This window comes from Carassius gibelio, chromosome A20 (genome assembly GCF_023724105.1).
Source record: "Carassius gibelio isolate Cgi1373 ecotype wild population from Czech Republic chromosome A20, carGib1.2-hapl.c, whole genome shotgun sequence".
Lineage (NCBI taxonomy): Eukaryota > Metazoa > Chordata > Actinopteri > Cypriniformes > Cyprinidae > Carassius > Carassius gibelio.
Genome location: NC_068390.1, coordinates 14,072,949 through 14,094,594, shown reverse-complemented (window position 1 = coordinate 14,094,594; position 21,646 = coordinate 14,072,949). Strand labels below are relative to the sequence as shown.

Sequence of the window (21,646 nt, the reverse complement as noted above, 5' to 3'; positions counted from 1 at the left end):
TACAGTTTGACACAAAAACCATTTTTATTTATGAAGATTTAAATAGTATAGAATATATATAATAGAATAAAGCAAAAATGCATATACACAGTATATATAGACATTTCTGTTTTAAGAAGATCAACAGTAAAACGTTCTGTTTCAGGTCAAAGCGTGACTCATCCCCTCGGCGTTCATTCTTCTATCGAGTCCTGCGAGCGGCTTTCCCTCTTCACCTCCTGTTCCTCCTGCTGTTGGTCCTGGCCTGCATGGTCCCTCTTTCTGAAGACGATTACAGCTGCACCTTTTCCAATAATTTTGCCCGCTCTTTCCACCCCATGTTACACTACACCAACGGTCCTCCCCCAACATGAGTCTCTCATCAAACGTGCGGCGAAGCACCTCACTTTTGTCCAACCAATATTTTAATGGTGGTATTTATATAAATTGATTATTTATTCCCCTTTGAGAGCCATACTACTGAGAATTTTGTTTTTTAATGTTACAGTTGGATGTGATCAAAAAATGTTTGTCCCTTTTTTGTCACAATGCTGAAAAAGAAAAACGTCAATCATTGTATGAGCTTGAATGTTAACCAATGATAATTTTTTTAAATATTTTTTAATTTTAAGCACATGACACACTGATTAAGAGTTTGCAACTTGAAAAGATTAACTCTTTAGCCACAGTTTGTGGTGACATGATGAACGGCTGCTATTTAGGGATTATCTGGTCTCATTCTTAAATTTTATATGGTCTGAATGAACTGTTCATATTTGCAAAGCCCAAAACATAAATGTATTTAAAAACGTCAAATGCACATGAACGCAGTTTAATACAGCCCTGTGTAAATAGCACATTGTTACAAATGCACTGCAAAGTAGAACACAAAGACGTGTACAGAAAGTACATTTTGGAAACATTTTACAAACATTTGTTCTGTGTTAAAAAATAAACATGGTCTACAACAAATCTGTATCACAGCTGGTACTGAATGCTTAGTTGCCAAAAAATTTTAAATCAATATTAGTGCTTCATATCAAAACAATTAATATTGGCTGCCACTATATAGAATAACATTTGGATGTTTTGTGCGTTAATTAAAATTATGTACTCGTAACATCTATCTTTATGATTCTAATCTTTGAGTTATGATTGGTTTTAAATCGATATGATTGATTTTCTCCTTCCCTAAAATATTATTACTGTCATCTTAAACCAAACTATATAGGTTATAATCATTGTAGGCACTGCGATATTTTTATTTTTCTTGATTCTAAAAACAGGGCTTTAGATGTTTCAGAGAACTCAAAGTTCAATTTCACACGTACATTTTTGGTAGTTGTGGTGCATCTTACAAACAGAAAGGATTTCACAGTGGAATAGTAGCAATACATTGAGCTGTCCTTAGAAAATGTTTCAATGTCTTCTACAAGCCCTTTATGGTTTTAAAGGGGTGTACAGGGTAGACAGCAGGACGTTTTTTTTTTTTTTTTTTTGTCAAAAGTAATGGATGCAAACAAAACATCCAGCTGCGAGGAATTACTGCGCTGTGACATTCTTAAGTCCTTTTTCTTACAGAATAAAATAAAATGAGGCTTGATTCAGTTCTTCTGAGCATTTGGACCAAAATTTAGTCTATGTTCACATTGCATACAAATCTCTCTCTCTTTAGCAATGACTGTTCTTACTGTCATTTTGCAAGTGATGGAATCTGATCTGTTCTGACAGTGTTGATGAGGGCATCAGTGTGATGCTGTTGTTTTCGTTTACAAAAAGCGCGAGTTGCAAATGTACGGTTTAAAACAAAAATGGAAAAGTAGAAACTGTATGTTGCATTGCGGTGCAGATTTCATTGGAATGGGTGCGTGAGGCCACAGTAGGTGCGTTTCCATTACAGATTTGCGCAAAACTTTGGTGATATTTTATAAATGTCGATGAAAAAAGTATTGCGAAATGATGGGATTTTCATTAACCAGTGTTATGCAACTAAAGCGTAACCTTTTGCCTCTTGCGGATAAGTCATGGCAAACAGGTTTTGGTGGGATTTTGACTATATTTATTCAAAGGAGATATATGCGTGTATCTTTACAGAAGCAGCACAGAGAGCCGAGCTGGAATAAACACAAGCATTTACTAGAGTGGCCACAATCAGCTTCAGTGGCCTTATCAGAGCGTGTGCCGTCTAAATTTTCTAAGCATTAATGGTATGGAAAGCCCATTATACTGGAGAGTGGCCAAGTATGAAGAGTTTCTTGGAGGTTATAGTACATCGAAGAATGATCATATGACTGTTTACATATGCCATGTTTTGCGAATTATTCCTTTTTCAAATTGCCTTAAAAACCACCTCATGCGAGCGTAAAAACTTTTTTACGATGTATGGGCATTTTGTGAAATTTACGAGTTTCCATTAGGCATATTTTCAATTTGCGATGTCAATTTGCGCAATTTGAAGGGTAATGGAAACGCATATTGCAATCCAAAAAAGCTTATGAAATCCAAAATCCAAACCATAATCGATTTTCGATTTTCAAACCTCCAGCAATTGGGTTTTGTAAAAAAGTACATTTCTAAAAGTACATACATTTTTTTTTTGTGGTTCAGGCTACATGAGACCAAAAAAACTGTTCAGAATGAGTTCTGTGAAAATAAAAGGGATTTCACAACAAATGTCAAATATAAAGAAAAAAATCTGGTGATTTTCATCTCGAGAAATCCTATTCCACTCTTTTAATGTCTATTTTGTTGCCCATTCTCCCGAAACTAGAGATCATTCTTCAGCGCTGTAGAGAAAAATTGTAAACATTTAACATGATATTTTTTTTCATCTTGTAGTTATTTTAAGATTTATGGAAGAATTTTAGCTGGCAACATCCTGCGAAATGAATGTACAAACTAAATATTTTATAAAACATCAGTAAAACTATTTTTATTTATGTCAACATCAGCACCTGCATTATGAAAGAACTACTCTAGCTATGTCTCACCAGAAATGGTTTAGGGTCTTAAGGTCCCGCCAGGGTCCCGCCATGCTGAGAAGTGCAGGTGAAGGTCTCCTGGACGCATTTGCTCTCTTTGGGAACAGGATCCGCTTGAGGGCCGGAGTGAGACAGACGTGAGCCGTGCATGATATGAGCGTCCAGCATCTCCAGAAGCAGGTCATACAGAGGAACCATCTTCTTCATCTTCATGGAGTGGAGGTGGTCCATGCCTTTGTTACTAGAGATGGTGGATATAGTCAGTGGAAGGTTTTGCACAAATAAAAAGTTAAAAATATTAATACAACAAAGGCTATAGGTGCAATGGTTCAAGGAATCCTTTTGGAAAACTAAAGTGGTTCAATAATTTCAAGCTAACTTTGCAAAAACGTTTAAGATACAGTACAGGTTATTTAAAGTAGTTCAACAGAATAAGCTAACCCTTTTAAAAAGGTGCTGGCTCCAATACTAGCTCAAAACTACACTAAACTTTTGAAGATTACATTTGGCTTGTAGTTTAAGCTTAGTATGTGAATGGAAAAGAAAACAGCAACACTCACAAGTTATCGACAATAAGCTACTTATTTAGCTAAAAGTACATGACACTTCTAACGCAGCTTCTGTGTTTGGTTGGAGGGTTTGACTCCTAAACTTAAGGTTGTGGGTTATATATATTTATGATATTTTGCTGGGTGTGTTATTGTGCTGATATCTTAAGGTCTACTATGGACAGCTGACTCCTGAATTGTTATATATTCTTCATAATATTATTCTGTGTGGTCCATTCACAGCAGTAAAATAAATTAATCATTTCCATCAAGTTTTATGGGCATTTTTACCTTTAAGTCATTTTTTTTCAAAAAAATTTGCTCTATCTTTTAAGACAAATATTTGCATTTGGGTTGTTACCAAGCAAATTAAATCAGCATCAACTGAATTTATCTTTGCAATGCAGAGGAAACACAGAAGCTGCGTTAGAAGTGTTAGAAATTTACACTGTGTAATGCAGCTCAGAGGCACGTGGAATGCTTTAACCTGCAGTTACAAATGCATTAATAATGTTTTGATATTTTAAACATAAAATTTTGAAAACGGGTAACATTGACACTCTATTTACAATCTTAATGAGGAGTGTCAATGGTCCACTTGAGATATAGGTGGCGGACCTGGCGGTAATGCACTTATAAGTCTGTGATCCGCCATAATGCAAGAAGAAGAAGAATGCCTCACACGCTTACTGCAGTTCGGACATTGCGTGAATCAGAGGTAAAAAAAAAAAATACTATTCAGTTTCTTGCACAGACTGATCGTTCTGTGTCTTTACACATCAATGTACCGTCACGAGCCGCAGGGTTTAATTTGGATTTGTCTGTGCATGTTTTTTTTTTTACTCTCATAGTTTCTGTTACCATTTGGAGACTGCAACGACTGAAGCTAAAAATCATAATTTGTGTTCTACTGAAGAAACAAAGTCACCTACATCTTGGATGCCCATCTAATTTTCATTTTTGGGTGAACTATCCCTTTAAGACTTTTTTTCTAGTAGTAAACTAGTTAGACTAGGTGTCCAAATGAACTGTCATTGTAGTAATTATTTAATAATAATAATTATTGAGCCCAGAAATAACTCAATTTTGCAGTCTTCAAGGCAAATTACTGTGTTTATGAAGCACAAGCCACCTTTTTTGAGTGATGTACAGTCAAAGAAGTGACCTGTGTGAAAAGTTCCTCGTTGAAGGTTTTTATTGTCTGTACCTGACATGCCTTATGTGCGAGAGCAGCATGAGCAGATGGGCTAGTCTGGTTGAGCGCTGTTGAAAGCTCAGGCCCGTCTTCGAGATGGCCCAAACCAGAGCATCCGTCACCGAGTCCAGCAGACACAGCAGCTTCGAGCGGCTCTGCAGCTCCTCTCCTCCCTCCGCCGAACTCAGACACATGTCTGCAATGACGCACAAGCGCAGGTTTGCAGAGATTAAAGCCACGGGATGCTGACATTTACAGCCGTTTGAAATAATAGAGGGTGATACCCAAATAAGCATCCAATCCAAAGAATATCCCATTTAAAAACAACGCAACACATCTGGAGTGATCAAATAAGTTCTACCGAGGAGACAAAGTGAAGACATCTGTTGGGGGCTGAGAATGAAGAGATAATGCATAAGGAAAAGAAAGATCAAAAGTTCAGAGGAATCAGAGCGGGAAGAAATACTGCTTCCTTCAGACATTAAACACTTAGCAGGTACTGTCTGTTAGTTGCACAAGCATGTGCTATGAAATGGATACTTTGAGCAAAGGCATGTTGTCCCCATTAAGACTTAAAGCAAGGATAGTAGTGACGCTCTGAGTTATGGGCCTGGAGTGAACACTATTTACTATGGTTTTGTGGAGGTCAGCAGTCTTTTTGGACTTTTGATGACAGGGACAGAAAGAGGACAGGAAATTAAGGGGTGTGTGATCACTGCATGACACCAGCTGGAATCGAACCTACTTCTCCCGTGTGAGAATCACTGCTATATGTCTGAAGCACAAGAACTAGACCACAGAACTCATTTATAATCAACAGAGCCAAAAGACTGTTTATGGATGTTCACACTACTGTTTTTTTTTTTTTTTACTTTAAAATTAAGTGCTACAGACAAACTGTATATATTTAATATATTTAATTTAGCTTTCAGCTCGTGCTAAAAAATGAAAAAATCTGCCATTTATTAAAGTATATAATAGTGAAAAGATACAAAATTATATTTAGCAATAAATCTTTTTATGCTTCACAATGTTTTTAAAATGTTATTCTGCATATTGTCATGAATTTTACTAAACATTGTTAACAGATTATTTAACAAATAATAAAAAAAATACACTACTACTCGAAAGTTTTGGGTCAGGAAGTTTTTCTTTTTTATGAATAATTTTATTCAGCAAAGATGCATTAAATTAGTCAAATTTGTTCAGTACAGCTGTTTTCTACATTTAAAATTCTAAGAAATGTTTCTTGATCAGCAAATCAGCATTTTGGAATGATTTCTGAAGGATCATGTGAGACTGAAGACTGTAAAAAAATATTTTACAAAATACTTTATGATATAAAAGGTTACGTATTAATACTGAATGTTAAGTAACTTTTAAACAACAGAGCCTGATATCATACAGACCATACAATTTCACAATAGAACATCTGCAGTGAGTTTGATTTCATATATTTTTCTAAAGTCAAAAAAAGATAAGATAAAGAAAACAAGAACACAGTTTTTTTCAGAATGTGTTGAAACATTAGACTGAGATCCACTGTTTGTCCTACAGAGAAGGTCAACAAAACATACACATTCATTTTTATATATATATATATATATACATTTGTTTTAATAAAATATGCTTTCACATCTCATAAAACCTTCAATGAGAAGAACACTCACTGGAGTTGAGAAGGATCATGGCTTTGAGACAAGCATACTCCTCTCGCTGTAACTTCAGTTCTCTGAACCTGGACGTGGCTGCCAACAGCATATCAAAGATCTCCGCAAACCCCTGCACACAGCTGCCTTCGTCCCTGAAAAACACAAAGACACTGAGCAGTCTCACAAATTAGCTTCACACCATCAGAAACCCAGGACCGGGCCTCAATCTCAAACCTTAGTAGTCCTTTTCCAAACTTGGCACCTACTGATAGTACAAATGGAGAAGTCTGTACAGAGCGTCAATGGAAAATCAGAGCACTAGTGCTCTCTGAGACGCTGAGACGTGCTGCAATTGGGTCTGCAGCAGTGAATGAAGCTGGAAATGGCTCTAACACTTCATTAAAACTTGTGAGAACAGAGAGAACAAAGATACTGTTACTACCATTTAGCTTTAAACAAGACTTAATCACAACCCATACGCCATTGTACTTCGTTACTGTATTTTAAGTCTTATTTTATGGATTTTGTTGAATAATATTGAGAGTCATTAAAGGGAGCAGTAGACAGAGAGAAGGCATGCACTATTTTTTTGGCACTTTTTAATGCTGAAAAGCAATTTATAAAGTTAAACTCAGGGATTTAGTTTGCTATGATATGATGAATTCCTTATCCAAAACACAGCCCATGAAAATACAGTAAATGTCTGGCAGCATTTCAAATGGTGAGCTTATTTAAAAGCATGTTTGGAAAAGTTTAGAAGTGTAGTCCAGTATAAATTCGGCGTAGCATCTGTAACACTGAACCCAATTTTATGTTATCTATTTTTTTTGTCACATTACAATATTGGTACACACCATGTTAGATGGTACAAAGGGCAGTAGAGCAGAGGCAGGGTGATCATACACAAGCCATGGCTGAATCAGTTCCTGTCTTCCCGCAGCTCTCTAATTCAAAGACAATGTATGTATGAACTGCATTTTTGGGGGATAAATGCACTGAAGAAATGTATAAATCCAGACAAAATGAGTGTAATGTCATGTTATTGACTGTCTATGGTGTAAAGCCTTGTTAGCCATGGCTAGTCAAAGTTAGCTGTGCCAACCTTAACCCTCTGAGGTCTATGGGTATTTTTGGGGCCTGGAGAAGTTTTGTCATGCCCTGACATTTGTGCTTTTTTCAGTTGCTTATACAGGTGCTGGTCATATAATTAGAATATCATGAAAAAGTTGAATTATTTAACTAATTCCATTCAAAAAGTGAAACTTGTATATTATATTCATTCATTACACACAGACTGATATATTTCAAATGTTTATTTCTTTTAATTTTGATGATTATAACTGACAACTAAGGAAAATCCGAAATTCTGAAAATTTTTATATTACTTAAGACCAATACAAAGAAAGGATTTTTAGTAAACTTGACCAACTGAAGTTAAGGGTTTAGATCAGGCGAGTTTGCTGGCCAATTAAGAACAGGGATACCATGGTCCTGTGCCAGGTGTGTGCAGGTGCCAAGTCCTGTTGGAAAATGAAATCTGCATCTCCATAAAGTTGGTCAGCAGCAGGAAGCATGTAGTGCTCGGCGTTGACCTTGGACCTCAGAAAACACAGTGGACCAACACCAGCAGATGACATGGCATCCCAAACCATCACTGACTGTGGAAACTTTACACTGGACCTCAAACAACATGGATTGTGTGCCTCTCCTCTCTTCCTCCAGACTCTGGGACCCTGATTTCCAAAGGAAATGCTAAATTTACTTTCATCAGAGAACATAACTTTGGACCACTCAGCAGCAGTCCAGTCCTTTTTGTCTTTAGTCCAGGGCGAGACGCTTCTGATGCCGTCTGTTCTGCAACAGCTGAAACCCATGTCTTGCATATGTCTTGGATTCTTGAAGCACTGACTCCAGCTGCAGTCCACTTGTGAATCTCCCCAACATTTTTGAATGGGTTTTGTTTCACAATCCTCTCCAGGGTGCGGTTATCTCTATTGCTTGTACACTTTTTTCTACCACATATTTTCCTTCCCTTCACCTCTCTATTAATGTGCTTGGACACAGAGCTCTGTGAACAGCCAGCCTCTTTTGCAATGACCTTTTGTGTCTTGCCCTCCTTGTGCAAGGTGTCAATGGTCGTCTTTTGGACAACTGTCAAGTCAGCAGTCTTCCCCATGATTGTGTAGCCTGCAGAACTAGACTGAGAGACCATTTAAAGGCTTTCAGGTGTTTTGAGTTAATTAGCTGAATAGAGTGTGACACCAGCTGTCTTCAATATTGAACCTTTCCACAATATTCAAATTTTCCGAGATACTGAATTTAGGATTTTCCTTAGTTGTCAGTTATAATCATCAAAATTAAAAGAAATAAACATTTGAAATACATCAGTCTGTGTGTAATGAATGAATATAATATACAAGTTTCACTTTTTGAATGGAATTAGGGAAAAAAATCAACTTTTTGTTGAAAACCTAACTATATGACCAACACCTGTAAACATCTCATTGGCTAAAGTCTAATATCACTGTAATCAGCACAAACTGGGCTATCATAATTTATGAGCAGCATGTATGTACATGAGTGTGTTTTTGAGAAAACAATGTTTATGCATGGTTAGTGAAAAACTAAAAATTGTAAATCACTTGAATAAGGCAATAAAACACATACAGAACATTGGTTCCTAGGACTTTTGAGAACTGGAGCTTGTAGCCTAAAATTTTTATTTCTAAATTATGTGAAAATCATCTTGTTTACTTTCATTTTCAATGCGAGAAGGCGTGAACTATCGTGCAGTATGTTGTCATTTACACCTGAGAAGACAAAGACCAGCTGAGAGGGAAGCGTTACAAGAAAGAAAGTTAGGACAAAATAAATGTATATATTTTTTATGTTTGTAGTTTATTTAGAATATATTTAATTATCCCACAAAATAATTTAATATTCACTTGCGAGTGCAGTTTATTAGGAACAATCAAAGCTGACTTTCAAAGCTGAATTTTTTGCATCATTTCTCAAGTCACACTGCTTTTCTAAAAAAAAAAACAAAAAAAAACATATATTGTTATTATTATTATTATTATTATTATTCATGTGGAAAAGAGCTGAGAATATTTTTTTCAGGGTTTTTTTTTTTATAAATTGAAAGAACAGTATTGTTTGTTACATTCACATTTATATTATTTACATCAAGCTTTTGAATGGTATAGTGTATATTGTTATTGAAACTTCATAATGTTTCAATGTTGTCACATCTAACTTTGACCAAACATGGCTAAAGTGGCTTTACACTCTCAAGTGACTACAGTCTGTATATCAAAATGTCATCAACATATAATCAGTGCCTTAAATCCCCTATACCTTATATACTGTAATTAATTACCATCTAAAGCATGTGAGAAAAAAAAACATTCAAAGCACAGATAGATGGATGTGCCTGTTCATAAATTAGGCAATGGGAAGGATAAACACCACTAAATGAGACTAGTTACCTGCTGAGACTGAGGTCTGGGGAGAAAACGAGCTTCCCAGGATGATTAACAGACCGCCACATCAGTCCCAGCATCAGCACCTCTAACCAGCAGCACTCCAGCAAATGGACCTGGTCAAAAAGGCCGATCTCCACAAAACCTGCAAGGAGAAAAAAGCACTTACTAACAACTGCATACCCTGCAATCCATAGCATTCAAACCCAATCAATAGTTTGCAGGTAATCATAATTAGCACAGTAGTTCATTTCAGTAGGCAACTGAATGAAACTGAATGAGAAAAGGCTTGTGTCGCCACACAAGAAGCTCATCCCTGGGGATCGAAAAAGGGTAAGAGGGAGGATTTGCTGATGTTCCTCAGGATAAACAACTGCTCATGTTCAGAATCAAAAGCCAAGAATTAATTAAAACTATTAATCAGACAAGAAAATATTAAACATCAAACACATATGAAAAAAGATTAAAGGTAGGGTAGGCAATTTCAGAGATGCTATCAATGGCAATCTAGTTTTGAGAGCATGAGATCCCCTCACTGTAAATCACTCTCCAAAGCCATTCTTCCATCAAACATATGAATGCACCAGGGGCTAACCAGCGACACGATGAGAGACACTGGTGCATATGTCAATAACAATGCCTTCGATTCTCGCTTATTCTGCAATAGCATAATCGAACACACTTTATTGTTGTGCTCTGAGCAAGGGATACAGTTCCTTCATTGCAAATTTAAGGTTGAGGAATGATAAATCATTTGCCTGTGTATCACTAATAGATATACCATATATGTGTGTTTGTAAATATGCTGTATATCAAATCTATTAGAAAACCCCAAGGGATATGTTGAATAAAAAAAATAAAAAAAAATTGTACAATTGTATTTCAAAGCTTCCGAGTTCGCTCACAAAACTTTTGCATTTCTCAGGAAACTTTTCTAACTTTTCTAAACTTTTTTAGTTTTTTCCAACTTTGTGTTAGCTTGCAAAATCACTGAAATATAGTTTTCCCTCCTACTTCTTAATTTTTTAAATCACCAATTTTGCGAGAGAATTTAAAAGTTTTAAGAGCAAATGTTACTAGGGGGGAAATATCAAATGTACAGTACCTGTAGGGCAGGGGTGTCCAAGCTCAGTCCTGGAGGATCAATGTCCTGCAGAGTTATGCTCCAACCACCACAAACTCACCTGAACCAGCTAATTAAGATCTTACTACACATTCTAGAAACTTACAGACAGGTGTGTTGAGGCAAGTGGAGCTAAACTCTGCAGGAGACGGCCCTCCAGGACCTGCTGTATTAAACACACTGATGCATTACAAAAGTTCAATGTTAACCTGTTAAATGTCACCCCGTCCCATATACGGGACGCCTACGTTGACTATACTATAATACAATCAAATTTAATCTAATTTTGACAAACTATATATCGTTGGAAAGGTCTAAGACTCCCAAATATATATTATACCTATATTTTTTGTTAAAAATTATGTAGGAAAAGTAATAGATTAATTTATGACGAGAGTGCACCCTCAGAAATTTACATTACAAAAGGAGCTTTGACCTTTGTTTAAAAATAAGACTTCTTTTCTCTATCACATTTTAGAAATCATCAGAAGTTATATATCACTTGAAAACATAAAATCTCAAAATTCATCCTCAAAATCAGACATTGCATTACCATGTAAATGGCACATTATAAAAATGTAGGTTTGTATCATGCACATTCAAGTCTATCTTCAAAAACGTGAGTGACAGTTAACAGGTTAAATCGCTTCCAACCAGAAAATGTATTTAATCCATCAGCTATAAAAATGGTTATAATAAATATATTTTTGCAGCCCAAAACATTGAAAATAATTAGCATTTTTTTAATTTATTTATTTGTATTTATTTTTTTTAGAATATAAATTCATAAAATGTATATCATCTGTGGTTAAGCATGACTTGAGGATATGTTTTGTTCAACAACATCAATTACACACAGTGGTCAAATTGAATCTGAAACTGTGTGCTTTAAAAACATTCATTAATCTAAACAAAAAAAAATACTTACCCACACAGTCACAACCATGTTTATTTGAGTTTAGGTGCTTGAGAATGAAGTGAAATGTAACTGTTGTACACCTCATGAGGCAACTTGTTAGAAAAATTTTAAAAGCATAATTAAACTCTAAACATTTTTGAACATGTTATAATGTAATAATTGTAATTTACAATATCCTAAATTCAGATGATGACAAATTATCCTCAAGTAATGTTAACCACATTCCTTGCTGTACTCATAAATGGACAAATGCTACTCTAGGAAAAACCCATTGGAAATTCCATTGAATCAGATTTGCGGGTTTGGTCTCCAAACTGATGCTGACTGACTAATGCTGCTCTTTTCCATGTGGATTTGCAGTTATGCAGATTTGTGTTATTTGAAGTTCTATAAATGCACAGAAATCTCATAACACACTTTGCTAGTGCTATAACTGAATGTTTTTTTCTTATGAATCTGGTTTTACATTCACCTGGGATTTTCTTGGCCCAGCTGATCATGTGAACAAGCTCTTTGTCCGCCAGGTTGGTCAGAGACATCATGACATTGGCCTCAGTGAAAGGCTTCTTCACATCCTTCATGAGGTAAATCTCGGGTGGCTCTGCATCCATGATTCGAGCGATTAGCTCCTCGGGGCTCAACGCCATGGTAACCACCTTATTTCCACTGAGGGGACGTTGGACACTTTTGATTTCTTGAGATCTCGGGCCACTTGTTCTCATCCTGCCAGAGAATCGTGTCAGTCGGTTCTGCTGTGCTCCTCTTTGTTGGTAGCTGCTACGATCTCTCCGTAACCCTTTGAAAAAAACGCCATGTAAATTTCACAATTCACTTCAACCTAATCTATGCTGGTTTAAAGGATTATACTGGAACATGTTCTAAATATACAAGCAATAGTCTAATGTGTGTTTGTTTGACCAATGGTAGACAGAAGGGGGGTTCATGAACAATCATCACCTTTGCATATATGTTTGGAACCAATAGTTGTACAGAAATGACACACTTTCCCTTTAATTACATCTTAGGCTTAAACCAGTGGTTCTCAAGGCTGTGAAAGTAGACTGTCCTACAAAAACGGATGAGGATGGAGGCCAACAGTCTCCACAGCTACACAGGCTTAATTTAACTAGCACTGGATTTTGGAGGAACAAGCCCTCCAAGACACTCACCCAACTCAAAAACAGCTTAAAAGACCACATGTAAGACAGTCTGGTTCAAGTATGTGTGAATTATTATTATGAGAAATCTTAAAAATTATGTATGATCAGATCAATTTTGAGTAATTTATATGGGTTGTTTTGGTGCAACTTTTGACCAACATCTACAGTATAAATAATCAGGGCTCTATCACATTATCATTACAAAGGTGATACATATAAAAACTTCATGGCATGATAGCTTTTTAATATTGGCACATAAATTTCAAAGTCCATGACTTTGGACAAAACTCAGCAGCAATCTCTGATGAAGTAATTGGTAACTGTGTGGGTGTAGAAAGGGTGTCGGTAGGGAGGAATGGAAAACAATAGAGTCCCACCACATTTCATCATTCCAACTTCGTAACATTTTCGGAGACGGCAGGCCTGGCAGCTTTTGCGGCGGTTCTTGTCGATGGTGCACTGGTTGGTGGCAGGGCAGATGTAGTCATTGTGTCCTGAGAAAATGGATCAGATCAGATGTTTATAGACTGTAAAGCAGAGTGACCAGTGTGGCCTTATATAAAGATTAAAATAGCACAGCTACTGTATGTAGGTAAGGCAAGGCAAGTTTATTTATATAGCACATTTCGTACACAATGGTAATTCAAAGTGCTTTACATAAAATTAATAATGAAGAAAAATAATAACAAGAATAAAACAAGCAATTTTAAAAATTTTATTTAAAATTATTTTACATAAAAAAAACAGTGAAAATATAGTGCAATCAGTTTGGACATTGCACAGTGCTCATTCAATAAATGCACAGCTAAACAGATGGGTTTTGAGTCTAGATTTAAATGTGACTAGTGTTTTAGCACATCTGATCTCTTCTGGAAGCTGATTCCAACTGCGGGCGGCATAGTAACTAAAGGCAGACTCCCCTTGTTTTGTGTGAACCCTTGGTATTTCTAACTGACTCGATCCTAATGATCTGAGTGGTCTGTTAGGTTTATATTCAGTGAGCATATCTGCAATATATTTCAGTTCTAGGTCATTTAGTGACTTATATACGAGTAAAAGTACTTTAAAATCAATCTTAAATGTAACTGGAAGCCAGTGTAAGGACCTGAGGACTGGTGTGATATACTCAGGTTTTCTGGTTCTAGTCAGAATCCTGGCAGCAGCGTTCTGGATGAGCTGCAGCTGTCTAATGGTCTTTTTGGGAAGGCCCGTGAGGAGCCCATTACAATAGTTCACCCTGCTGGTGATAAAGGCATGAACAAGTTTCTCCAAGTCTTGGCTGGAAACAAAACATCTAATTCTTGCAATGTTTTCTAAATGATAGTATGCTGATTTAGTTACTGCTTTGACATGACTACTGAAACTAAGGTCTGTCTCCAGAATCACACCAAGATTCCTGACTTGATTTTTAGCTGTTTGACCCCTAGAGTCAAGGTATGCATTCACCTTGAAAACTTCATCTTTGTTTCCAAATGCAATGACTTCAGTTTTTTTCCTTGTTTAACTGAAGAAAGTTCTGGCACATACAACTATTCATTTCATCAATGCATTGGCAGAGGGAATCAATGGGGCTGTAGTCATTTGGAGATAAGGCTGGGTAAATCTGGGTTTCATTAGCATAGCTGTGATAGGCAATTTGGTTCTTTCTCATTATTTGACTTAGTGGAAGCATATACAGACTAAACAAGAGCGGTGCAAGAATTGACCCTTGTGGGACTCCGCATGTCATGGACGTCCATTTAGACTTATGCTCTCCTATACTCACATAATAGCCTCTCCCTTCTAACTATGACATGAAACATTTGAGTACCATCCCAGAAAGCCCGTCCCAGTTTTCCAGTCTCTCTAGTAGTATGTTATGATCGACAGTGTCAAAAGCAGCACTGAGATCTAGCAATACCAGCACGTGTTGTGATGCCGTCGAAAACCAGATAGAAAATTATCCAGGTATCCATTTGAGTTTAAGTATTTGTTCAGCTAATTAAAAACTACATTTTCTATAATTTTGCCTATGAAAGGAAGATTAGATATTGGTCTAAAATTGCTCAAAATGATGTTATCAAGATTGCTCTTTTTCAGGAGGGGCTTAACAACTGCAGTTTTTAAGGAGTTTAGAAATGTCCCAGAAAGAAGTGAGGCATTCACCACTTCTAAAAGATCTGCTTCTAAGCAGTTAAGTACACTTTTGAAAAAAGATGTGGGAAGTGTGTCAAGATAGCAGGTTGAAGATTTTACGTGCTGCACTATGTCTTCCAGAATTTTGTCATCAATTGCTTCAAAAATAGACATAGTATCTTTTTGATATTGTGGCCGAATCTGTCTGATCTCTGCATTACTTGAGGATGTGCTACTCGCCTTCCTGATATTGATGATCTTCTCAGAAAAGAAAGAAGCAAACTCATTGTATTTGCTGTCTGAGAGAATTTCACTGAGAATCTGACTTGGGGGGGTTTGTCAGTCTCTCAACAGTAGCAAAAAGAGTAAGAGTGTTATTTAAGTTACTGTTTATAAGGTTAGAAAAGAAATTCTGTCTATCTGTGGCTAGTTTCACATTAAAAGCATGAAGGCTGTCTTTATAGATGCTATAGTGAATTTCAAGTTTTGTCTTCGCTGCATCCGCTTGGCTTTTCTGCATTGTCTTTTCATAGTCTGAACTGCTGTTGATTTTCTCCAAACTGATTTCTGTCTGTTTGTTTTCTTACTGACCATTATTGGAGAAATATCATAAGTAATGTACAACATTGGTTGTCTGGGAGAATTGAAAAATAATAGTGTAGAATCATTATATAAAAATATTTGAGTGCAGAATCCATGACTGACTAATTAGAATAAATTATTCCAGAGTTAAATTAGCATTTCTGAAGGAAAATGTGGCTGTTGAGGCATCATAATACACTGTAAAGATGGCTGTTTATGGTTATGCAAGGAAGACAAGACCGTTCACAATTCAGTATGCCATCACGTATATAAGTCCAATATAAAAGTCTAATCACAAATCAGTTTGTGTTTTATTTTGAATTATTTTAGCCCAGATCGCCCAGATTTTTTATATCCGTGCATCCCTAATAATAAGTAAACAACAAAGTACATGAGTCATATCAGAGAGCAATACCTTGTATACTCCTCTTGAAGAAGGCTTTGCATCCTTCACACGACCACACGCCATAATGATACCCAGAAGCGTAATCGCTACAGACGGCACAGTAGTGCATGTCAGCTTTTCCTCTCAAAGAGGTAGAAGTCTCCTCTGCTACTGCTACCCTCTTTGCCAGCGGTTTGCTATGGAGCAGAGAGAACACATGCATCTGAGTAGCTTTTAAGCTAGTAGCTAGACAGCCATTATTTTATTTAATTGTCTGAAATAAAAAAATTAATAATTGTATTTCCACTTACCAGTTTTCCTCTTCGCCGTGATCATGTGGTGTAAGTTCCGCCCAGGTCCCACCAGTTGGATGGTTTGGTTGTAGTCGAGTCTGTTGCTGATGCAATGCAAGTGAGGAAACGTGGCTATGAGGTGGCCAAAACAAGGTGGGGCTTAGCGACTGCCGCACCGATGGGCAGTCGGACAGAGGAGATGTGCCGTAACCCAGCAGAGAGGGACTGTAGAAGGGCAGAGTGGTGAAGTCATGGCCGAGGTCTGTGTAAGGTGATGGGATGCAGATGGGGTGGCTCTCCACTGGTAGCGATGGAGAGGAGGAGTTAAAGGTAGGAGAGAGGACGTGGCCTCCCATCCTGCTGGAGTCAACTTCCTGCAGCTGAAGTAGAGAACTGTCTCCCTCGGCATACTCGGACATGGCGAAGGCGTACGAGTTCAGTGCTGTCATATCATCAACAGGGAACTGTTGATGTACTGTAAGTCATGTTGACTTCCTCACACATCGATAATGAAACCTGCTGCAGCCTAATACACAATGATTATAGTGTTAAATTAAAGCACTGCTAAGATTATTCAATAGTGAGCAGTTATGAACAGTTTTTAACTTTCAATCTCTTGAAGAAAAGCACATTCAAAGAATCAATGGCCTATTGAAAGCAAATTCAAATGGCTTTCAAACAAAATCGGCATACCAACAACTTATCAGTCTATGGCGAAATACAATATAATCAGTCTAGAATGCTTTTTCCAACTTCAGATGCACTCATAAAATGTTAAGGTCTCTGGTGGCCAAGGATTTTTAAATGTTTCTATATCACATTATTTTTCACACAAACTAAGCTTTACACAAGAAAATATTGTATTTCTGGAAAGTTACAGGTATCAAAAAGCTTCTGCACTAGAAGATATACTGTAGGTTCATAGTTATTGCTACTGCTTAGTCATATACTCAGTAGCTAGGTAAACACATTTCATGTCATAATGGTTACTATATTGTGCATTTTAGCAGAACCAGAATGCAGTATTTACCAATCAGAATGAAAGTGTCTTGTCAACACTAAAATTGAAAAGAGTCAGCAAGATATTTAAAATATTTTTCTAGTGGAAAAAGGTCTCTCATGCTCATCAAGGTAGCATTTATTTAAATATAGATAAAAAAAAATCTATATTGTGAAATATTATAGCAATTTACAATAACTGTTTTCTATTATAATATACTTTAAAATGTCATTTATTTTGGTGATGACAAAGATGGATTTTCACTTTTTAAAAAATAAAATACATTGTCTGTGTGTGTGTGTGTGTGTGTCTACTTACTCTTTATCACATTATAAATTCATGTAAAATGTGTTCTTCTTTCATAATGATCTGTATACACAGTAAACACATCATTTACATTTAAATGATTTGGAAGACGTTTACATTTAAATGATTTGGACCTTCTATCGAAGGTTACCTAAAAAAGTACAGATTTTATCTGTTCGTGCATTCCCTGGATTGAACCCATGACTATTGACATTGCAAACCCCCTGCTCTAGAGGAACTCTCATAAAGCAGGTCACACTACAGTTTTATAGCAGATATTTGTTTGAAGCTATTAGCTTGTGAATACTGAAAAGCAACTGCGTGTCTTGCATATCTGCCTATTTTAGGTCAGTTTAATAAACTTTCAGCCTGTTTCGTACATCTCAGTGATAGTATGAATCCAGGTTGCATTCGTAAAGGCCTAAAGATCTGGCTCAGGAACATTTACATTTCTCTTAGACAGAATATCCATAAAAATTGATCAACGCACAAAGACACATTTTTGTTTCCCTCAGCTCTTTGCAGTGCTGCATTTCTAATGGCACATGTAAGTTCTTACAAATTTAAGACAGAAGTCTGTTAAAGTGACTCTTACCTATACAGTGTTGTAGACTGTACTGGCGGGAGAGGCAGCTGGCCAAAAGTGAGTCTGCCGTGGACTTTTGAACCTTCGTTTCAGTGCAGAGAGGCAACTGGCCAAAACATACCCTGCACTGAGCACAAGTAACTGCAAAATGACAGAATGACAGAAAGAAAAAAGTATGATGCTGTGAATTGCAAACAGTTTTTAACATAAAAAGGTAAAAACTTTTATTTTTAACTATTTACTATTTTTAACTATTTACTATAAACTATTAATTTTTGAAACATTAATTTGCATCGGCATGATAGGTAATAAAGATGTCAAATTATATCCTTTTTTGCACATCACACACTACAGAAAACGACTATAAAATGATATAGTAAAAAACGGTTAATTGTTTAAATGTAAGTTACCTTACTGTATATGATAAAAAATTTTAAGTGGTTTGACATCACGTTATACATAATTTTACTGTAAAATACTGTAAAATAAATATGATCTTTGATTTTATGTAAACCTATCATACATAACTACCATAATTACATAATTTAATTTATGCTCAAAAACAATACAGGTTGTGACATCACGTATAATTTATTCTATTTATATAGATTTGTTGATTTTATATTTTTGTTATCAAATTATTTTAGTATCATCATGGTGTTTTGTCTTTGTATGTATAACCCTGTTAACTGTATACAAGTGTTGGCCATGTTTTATGGACAGTCCACTTATGATGCACTACTATGATTCATTGTGGCTTTCTATTATGCTGTATTATCATGGTGGTTATCAGCACATTTCAGTAGTTTTGATATATTTTGGTTGTGTATATGAAATATATGGTTATAAATTGTCATAAATTGAAATCGAGGAAACATTTTCAGTGTATTTTTGCGTTGAGTTTCTACCTCAGATTTTTTTTTGTGTACATTTTTATTGCACATTGTAAATTTAGTTTACAATATTATATTTTTAACTAGCTATTTCTTATGTAAAGTGCTAAATATGCATTTAGTATGCAACTTCATACAAATCACAGAAATCTTGCTGTTGAGGTTGGTCAAACGCTGACAGTAAAAATCCTCTGTTCATTCCCACCATACTGAAAACGGGGAAACTATTCTTCCCATTAAAAACCTAGTAACCTTAAACCCTCTTAACTACTATAAATCCTCTGAGAGGAGGCTAAGAGAGACTAGGATAGAACGGAAGACGGAGGAGACTCTGAAAGCGGGCCAGACTGAATCTGCCTGCGTCAACTCTCTCCTGACAACCAGTCTGGCCTGATGCATGCTCTTGAGGCAAAAGAGCGCCCGGTCACCGGCCAGCAGTGCATACCAAAAACAAAAGCCCAAGGCCGTGGTGTGATCTTCCCTCTCACTCCCTTGTCTGGCGGAAAACGGATAAGGGAGAGAAGGAGCGACGGAAACCATGCCCTGTGCAGGAGTTGTGGGAACAAGGAGGAAGACCACCGTTGAGCTTGATGCAAACCCTTAAGACTATGAACCTTCTAATAATATAGTGCATCTTAAAAATACAGCGATATATTATTAGTCTTCCTGTAATTTTAACAGTACACATTGTTAGCAACAGTAGGTCATAGGTTTGATTCCCAGGGAATGCAAGAATATAACCACCAAAAAATGAAAACACCACAAAAAAATTAAAATTTATATATATATATATATATATATATATATATATATATATATATATATATATATATATATATATATATAAAATAAGGAAAAAAGAAAAAAAAGAAACATTCTTAATTTTGATTTTAATCATTTTATTAGTGCACATGACCTCTTAAGAAGCAAGAAAATTTAAGTTGGAATAAATGAAATACGAGAGGAATTTAGCCTTTTTTTATGGAGAATGAATCAAAAGAAACAGTGAAGCACAAACTGCTTGTTGTTAAAAAAGATTCAAGAGTTAAAATCATGCACTATATAACAGTATATGTGTTACTTATAGACTTACGTCTCCACCCCACGTTAAAAACTACACATACTGTAACAGCAACTGATTTGTATTACTGTTCAACAGTTTTAGTAAGAACATTGCATATTAAATATCACCACCTGCTGAAGCCAGGACAAGGTCCAAACTCACTGACACCATTACTGACTTTTGGAACAAAATATAGTAGTTCTGCAAGTAATCCATAAATATTTGACTAATGTTCGCTGAGACTATGATCACTTACAGCAGTTTCAAGATGGACTTGATGAAATACTTAATTATCTGAATTATATGATTTAATATTAATATTTATAACAGTTGATGACAGCAGTCCTCCTTTGTCTACTAGAAACATTTGAAAATAGTCAGATTTCTGTTAATAAATGAACCAACTGTAATATATTCAAACTTTCAGCCTCACGTCTCGCATTGCCTCTTATAAGTGAATGGATAAGATGTTCTGCACACTTCCATTAATTAACATGCTTGCGTCATTTTCGATTGAACAGTGCACGCGTAAACATGCGTACTGTAATCAAGCTCACGCGCTGAATGAATCACAGCAATGGGATTGATAGGATATAGGGCGATAGTCTACTAAAAACTGGATAGAAGACCAGTGAACCTACCTGTTGCAATCGATGTTTAGTTGATCAACAGATGGTCCACTGCGGCTTGATCTCTGAGTCGATAAATATCCCAAAAGAGAATTGCACTGCTTGATTTGATCGCTGTTAAAAGCCCGTGTAATAAGGAAATGGCCAGTGTTTTGATGAGCTGTCAGGATACATGTTAAAGAGTGCTCTGCTCCGTCTGTAACTGAACGCACGCACTTATTTGAGAGTGTGTACGTCACTGACCACACCCACCCGAATCACCTCCTCCTGCAGAACATCTGCTCTTCAACTCCGTAGTCTACGAACCGGATCATTGTTAACAACACCTGGATCATTCCATGCATCGTCTTTAAAAATAAATAAATAAATTAATAAATAAAATAATTGTATATAGGCAAATATGAAGCTATGACTTTGAAAAAATATGAACTGTATAAGAGTATAAAAGGAAAGTGTACTGTATGGTTTTTTGTTCGTGTGTGTGTGTGTGTGTGTGATCAACTTCTTTTATTGTTTTTACTTCAGCAAAACAACATCCATTCAAACAAACCGAACAGGGAAGGGGGAACAGACACATCAATAATTTTACAATCTGAAAGAAAACAAGAAAGTGTATTAATTGATATTTAGAAAAAAAAAACTTAGTAGTAATACTTTGTATTACTAATTAAAATGTTTTGACTGTAACATTCTTTAAAAAAATATATATATATTTATGAAAAAATACCTGGGACATTTATTAATAAACTGCCAGT

At 36.1% G+C, this 21,646-nt stretch overlaps 2 protein-coding genes across 6 annotated transcripts in view; one reads left to right on the top strand and one right to left on the bottom strand.

Annotated features, from left to right (window-relative positions):
• Positions 1 to 951, top strand: part of LOC127938164 (nesprin-2) — a 92,503-nt gene extending 91,552 nt beyond the window's left edge. For all 4 annotated transcript variants that reach the window (XM_052534599.1, XM_052534598.1, XM_052534596.1 and 1 more), the window contains one exon: positions 146 to 951. In XM_052534599.1, the coding sequence (XP_052390559.1) occupies positions 146 to 353 (208 nt within the window). In that variant the 3' untranslated portion in view covers positions 354 to 951. The remainder of the gene's footprint in view (positions 1 to 145) is intronic.
• On the bottom strand, positions 1 to 21,102 carry LOC127938165 (estrogen receptor beta-1). Of its 2 annotated transcripts, none has more exons than XM_052534601.1 (11): positions 20,904 to 21,102; positions 18,316 to 18,447; positions 16,433 to 16,940; positions 16,152 to 16,318; positions 13,417 to 13,533; positions 12,352 to 12,675; positions 9,844 to 9,982; positions 6,374 to 6,507; positions 4,716 to 4,899; positions 2,970 to 3,201; positions 1 to 530 (listed from the first exon to the last, which is right to left on the bottom strand). In XM_052534601.1, exons 3-10 carry the CDS (start codon positions 16,861 to 16,863, stop codon positions 2,988 to 2,990), a joined length of 1,710 nt encoding a protein of 569 aa, XP_052390561.1. In that variant the 5' UTR covers positions 16,864 to 16,940; positions 18,316 to 18,447; positions 20,904 to 21,102; the 3' UTR covers positions 1 to 530; positions 2,970 to 2,987. The 2 variants fall into 2 exon arrangements, with proteins under 2 accessions (XP_052390561.1, XP_052390560.1); XM_052534600.1 differs by lacking the exon at positions 1 to 530 and adding an exon at positions 796 to 2,765.
• Between the last annotated feature and the right edge of the window lie 544 nt (positions 21,103 to 21,646).

Excerpts from the sequence above, each read along its gene's own strand:
- LOC127938165 (XM_052534601.1), bottom strand. The coding sequence starts at position 16,863 with ATGACAGCACTGAACTCGTACGCCTTCGCCATGTCCGAGTATGCCGAG. Across the intron at positions 13,534-16,151 it reads CTTCAAGAGGAGTATACAAG|GACACAATGACTACATCTGC; the intron begins GTATTGCTCTCT and ends CCATTTTCTCAG. Across the intron at positions 4,900-6,373 it reads CATGATCCTTCTCAACTCCA|ACATGTGTCTGAGTTCGGCG; the intron begins GTGAGTGTTCTT and ends GCGTCATTGCAG.